Source organism: Habropoda laboriosa, unplaced genomic scaffold (assembly GCF_001263275.1).
Source record: "Habropoda laboriosa isolate 0110345459 unplaced genomic scaffold, ASM126327v1 scaffold110, whole genome shotgun sequence".
In the NCBI taxonomy this organism is placed as follows: Eukaryota; Metazoa; Arthropoda; class Insecta; order Hymenoptera; family Apidae; genus Habropoda; species Habropoda laboriosa.
In genome coordinates this window covers 170,903-176,320 of record NW_017100243.1, presented here as the reverse complement: position 1 = coordinate 176,320, position 5,418 = coordinate 170,903, and the positions used below count along the sequence as shown (strand labels likewise).

General features: G+C 27.5%; 2 protein-coding genes across 2 annotated transcripts; both read right to left on the bottom strand.

Annotated features, from left to right (window-relative positions):
* Positions 1–288: 288 nt before the first annotated feature.
* On the bottom strand, positions 289–1,608 carry LOC108572093. The gene has a single exon (XM_017934285.1). The coding sequence runs from the start codon at positions 1,606–1,608 to the stop codon at positions 289–291; it is 1,320 nt and encodes a 439-aa protein (XP_017789774.1).
* Positions 1,609–2,299: 691 nt separating this feature from the next.
* Positions 2,300–5,220, bottom strand: LOC108572103 (probable cleavage and polyadenylation specificity factor subunit 2). The gene is made up of 10 exons (XM_017934295.1): positions 5,072–5,220; positions 4,832–4,991; positions 4,391–4,742; positions 3,996–4,306; positions 3,652–3,915; positions 3,407–3,588; positions 2,960–3,329; positions 2,678–2,872; positions 2,477–2,614; positions 2,300–2,392 (listed from the first exon to the last, which is right to left on the bottom strand). The coding sequence occupies exons 1-10, from the start codon at positions 5,218–5,220 to the stop codon at positions 2,300–2,302; spliced, it is 2,214 nt and encodes a 737-aa protein (XP_017789784.1).
* Between the last annotated feature and the right edge of the window lie 198 nt (positions 5,221–5,418).

Sequence of the window (5,418 nt, the reverse complement as noted above, 5' to 3'; positions counted from 1 at the left end):
AAAAATACTATTATGTTTCCTTTTAATAAATAAGATATTTAAAGTATAAAAATATACTATCATGTGAAAAGTATTTAATATAAAACATAGTATTGAGAAATTCAAGTATTTATATTTATACATAGATTGTGGAATCGTAAATATTAAAATTTGAAATATTCTGTATTATAACAACTTTTATACAAGTTATATTATACAATTACATTCTTATGGTTTTATCTTACAATACGTATAAATGAATTAAACTTTTACACTAAAATTATCTTACAATTACATTAAATTTAAATGTCACATATTATTGTCTAATAAAAATTTATTTTCTGTTATGAATTTCCTAAATATTTGTGAATTCTGTATATCTTCGGTAAATCTTAAAACTGAACTATCTTGTGTGTTGGTTTCTGGATTTAACTTTCCAAGACAATGTTTGTAACGATGTAATGTAACTAAATCTTTTCCGATATCACGAGTATAAATATTGTTTTTTCGTAATATTTCATGTGTATTATAAATATAAATTGGCTGATTGTCAGGAATACTTGAATCAAAATGTAACTTTTTAAATATCATAAATGTTACATTTTTAGCCACTGTACTATCTGCTTGCTGCATACAAAATGTTAGTGTTTTTAGCTTATAACGGTCAGCTCTCAGTCTAGATCGTTTGAAATCTGTCATTAAATCTATAAGAGAATGATGATATCTTAAAACTATATACTCTTCCCAAGACAATGTAGTAATATACATGATTTTGTTATATGTACGATATAAACAATCTGCTTGTATGAGATCCTTTACTATAGAAGGATGAATGCCAGGAAAAGGAAAATTCCATGGAACTACTGTATATGTAAACTTCCAATATGGATTTTGAGATTTAGATAATTCCTTAAAGTTGCTATTAAATTCATTTGGAATACCAAAGTCATACACTATGAAATTATCCACACCAATTATATCATGAAAATTAATAAAACCTATCATATGTAATAGATGCATTGGTTTTGTTGATGGTGGTATTACACATATTCCCACATTGGTATTGTTTAAGTTATACGGTTGACTTTTGATTGGTAATATAGGTATATCATTAAGATTTGTATTAGATTTTGTAAAAATCATTATACCTACTGGTATTTTATTCTTAGTATATGCACAATAGAAATGATATCCCTTATAATTAACATTTTCATCAGTATTTGTAACATTGAAACTATTATCAATTGAAAGATAGTTAAAACTTCCAAAGATTGGTTTCATTTCATTTTCAAAAAATATTGCACACTGCATATCTTTAATATTATTTGGAGAACCAACACCTATTACTTGAATTTCTTTTTCATGTATATTATATGCAGAATAAACATACACCTCATTGTCTAATCTTTGCCAAGAAGAAAATGGTTCTTCAAAATTCATATTAAATTTAGAAAATATTGGCACATTACTTGTACAATTTGTCTCAACATTTTTCTGATATGGCTTACCAAAATAATTAAAAACTTCTAAGACATATCTTAACTTATTGTACTCATGTCTATAAAATAATAAAGATACAAGGCTTATTACAGCAATCACTACAAGTGCAGCTTGATAGTATTTTCGCATGTTTTGTAATGTAATGTAGTAATTTTGTTAATTAACATATGCATATGAATTTATAATTTGTGAATTGGGTTATCTGACCCATGTATGGACGGAATTCTGGAACAAAAATTTTATTTAAAGAATTAAATTTGTTATTACATGAATTTTATAAATAGTAACTTATTGACATACACCTTAAAAACAACGTATTTAAAAATTTTACTTTGAAACATATATCGTGGATTGTTATTGAAATACCCCATTCACTGATCAACCAAATTTTTCGTGATAAATTGTGAAATTTATTATTCACTAAATTTCTGTTTATTATGCTGTGTTAACGTTAAAAAAATGATTTTAATAATATTTGATTGAATAATACAAATGTGTACTAAAGAGTAACTTAAGTGCTTGATAACCACAAAAAATGCTAGGTTAATGAATTTCGCGCCAGGTTTTGAAATTATCAGATCATAACACACGTACTTACGAAATATGTCTTATGTTCCTATATTTCAATTTAAAATTTGTTGAAATGTTAAATATTATATTATTTACATAACACTTAAAAATATTTAACTTCTTAACTTTATAATTATTAATAGATCCAATTTTGTAATGAAATTGTTTTCTAAACATGAGAGTCGAATAAAAAGGGCACAATGTACATTTTTATATTAAATTTATATTTATTAATATAAAAGGTCATAATTTATACAATTGCATATTGTTCATATAACAATTCGCGCACTTTATAATAGTCTTCTGAAATGCAACCTTCTAGAATTACTTTTCCAGCTTCATGCTAAAAAAATTACGTTATGAAATTATATTAAGGAGTATTTTTGTTATATTAAGTTATAACATCTTTATAATATTAAATACAAACCCTCCTAACGGCGATAGTATTATTGCAACACCATAAAACTCCTCCACTAAATTCAGATGGAATATTACTTTTGTTTAAAATCTGTTTAAAATCAGACAATTTTAATTCATTTACAAATGTTGTTTGATGTCCAGGTACCTATCAAATACAAATACATTTGTTATGTAAAGGTCATTTCTTCATTTTCTTACAATTGCATACCTCATTTAATGGTAATGGTTCCAAAGTAAGTATTTTGTCGCTTTGATCTATTGGATCATTTGACTCGGTATCAGCAACAGCATCACGGCATACTTGATCGCGAGCAGTTATCATTGCATCGACCCATGCTACCTCAGAATCTCCTTTTCCTTTTGAGAAATTCAGTCCGCTAACAAGTGCATCGGTCAAACGAACCTGAGAAAAATATTCATGTTTATATAAAATTGATAGAATTTTAATTTATACGCATTGAGATATTTAGAAAATTCAGTTAGATATTACCTGATATATGTGCGTCTCTGTTGTAGCATCTAATGTTTCTCCTCTACCTGGAACAAACACTCGTGCACCTGCACCTTGCGCTTGTTGTGCCAAGATTTCAGTGTCTTTCTGTGATCCTCTAACTAATACAACCCTTCTAGGTCTTAATTGTGCTAAAATTTTTTGTAGTGATTCTCCATCAGATCTTCCTTCAAAGTCTATGTATGTAACAGATGCATTAACTGTCATTGTACGTGTAACTTGAATACATTTAGTTGGAATATCAGTAGGTATTTCTGGATGGTGGGCAGTATCTTCTTGTTTTGTTTCTAAATTTTCTTTATTATCATCTACTTCTGGCATGGTTTCTGCTATCTTATAATCTTCTGGTCTATAATAAATACAAATCATTATCAGTATTTGAAAAAATCATTATACATTATTATTAACTTAACAATAAAGTAATACCTTATAATTTCTCCATATTCATCTATTTTAATTTTTTCTTCAACAAATGGAAACATAGGATGTTGTTTTTTACTTTGTTTGAAAAAACCTGGTTTACTTTCTTGTTTTACTAATAAATCGTGTTTCCCTCTACCTCCACCAACTTCTATTTCATCTTCAGATTCAGAACTTACATCAGCAGTCTCCCTAGCAAAATATGCAAAATATAATTTAATAGTAAATCAATTTTCATAGTATTATACTACATACATTTGTTCTTGTTTCAATTGTTCTTGTTTTAATTTTTCTTTTCTTTGATATTCTTCTAATTCAATGCCCTCCAGTTTAATTCTTCGTTTTACCTCCAATGTAATATTTCTATTGCCTCCTTTTTCTACTAAATCTCTTGCAAGGGTTCCTGGTGAAGTTCTACTAGTTAATATAATACTGTTTTGAGGATTACCACACCATTGCAGAAACAACTCTCTTGAAAAACCGCATTCCATATCGGGAGTACTTGCAAGTACAACCTGAAAATATTAACATATATAAATTTATTCATTCAATTGTAATACTCACAAATTAATTGCTTTGCTATAAACATTCTAACCTTTGGGCTAGGAACTTGATTTAGTTCTGCCATACTATGACAAAGTTGTAAATGTTTAAATTGGAATGGATTGTTTCTAGCTCCTTCAAAACTTCTCATTAATTTATCACTCATCCATTCTATCTGTGATTTAGCAAACTCTACAACATTATAACTAACATTATTTAAAAGAGCTAAAGAATATGCAAGTAAACCAGATTCTTTATTGCGCCACAGTTGATCTAACATGTGTGCTAATTCTAATACACGACCAGCAGTGTCTACACTAACCAAAACATTTCCACCTCCGCGTAGTGTTTGTAAAATATTTGCTGTAAAATATATTTAAGTATAAAATATTATGAAAAACTACTAACAGTATTATCATAAATAAAATTTAACATTTGCACACATACTCATTAATTTTTCATCTCTGGTTCTACGTCTAGCTTGTTGATATGTAGCATTGAAAGCATCTGTTATTAATAAAGATGGTCTTTGTAATCTTTCTAATTCACACCCATTTAAATGCCGTTCTTTTTTGTGATTAAAATCAACAGCATATATTATGTCTTCCTCTCCAACTTTTACAATTTTCCAAATAGTTCCCCCAATCATGTGTCCAGCTGGTAAAGGTGTCAAAGTCACCCCATACCCCTTTCCTTTCATTGATATACTTTGATTATATTTTAGTTGAACAATTTTGTCAAATGCTGCATCAACATCATCAAGTGTAAAAAGATCAAAATCTTCCATATTATGACGAGACTATAATAAAAAATATAAATACTTTTTATGATCACCCTTTATGCTATTATCAGATATTACAAATGACAAACTTCTCTCATTAGAAATACCTGGTACATATCATACATGAACATTTGTCCCATTTTATATACAGGAATAGTAGCATATATAGGACAATTTAATCCACATTTTCCAACCAAATATGGTAAAGCACCTAGATGTAATGGATCTGGATATGATAAGAGTACTGCATCTATTTGATGAACATGTCTAAAAGGAATAATATATTAGTATGTTTACATTCTTGTATTGCATTTATATCACTTGAAATGTCATAATAATTTACCTACCGTTTTAATTCTTTTATAAATTCATGGTCAAAATTCTCATCCCAACCACAATCAAGTAATATTCTTAACTCATCAACTTGTAATATATAACAAGGAGGAGATTCATCCATAGCTCCAGAAACAGCATGAAGCTTTATAATCGACGTCATTTTTTAAATTATATCTTTCACTTATTAGAATATATACAAATTTTAGAAAATGCCTAAAAATTGATTCAAAATATGTTTTATTTTCTGATTGTTATACTAATTTATTATAAAATACATTGTATTGTTGTGCATTCTTAATCTAACCTAATATAATGAAATCAGTTATGAATAAATTCATAATTTTTAAAAAGTATCAAT

What these genes read in the sequence shown, in the direction of transcription:
- LOC108572093 (XM_017934285.1), bottom strand. Translation starts at nt 1,608, where the DNA reads ATGCGAAAATACTATCAAGCTGCACTTGTAGTGATTGCTGTAATAAGC.
- LOC108572103 (XM_017934295.1), bottom strand. Translation starts at nt 5,220, where the DNA reads ATGACGTCGATTATAAAGCTTCATGCTGTTTCTGGAGCTATGGATGAA. An exon ending in TCATGTATGATATGTACCAG is followed by an intron (nt 4,743 to 4,831) that starts GTATTTCTAATG and finishes TTTTTATTATAG; the next exon opens with TCTCGTCATAATATGGAAGA. An exon ending in GAATATGGAGAAATTATAAG is followed by an intron (nt 3,330 to 3,406) that starts GTATTACTTTAT and finishes TATTTATTATAG; the next exon opens with ACCAGAAGATTATAAGATAG.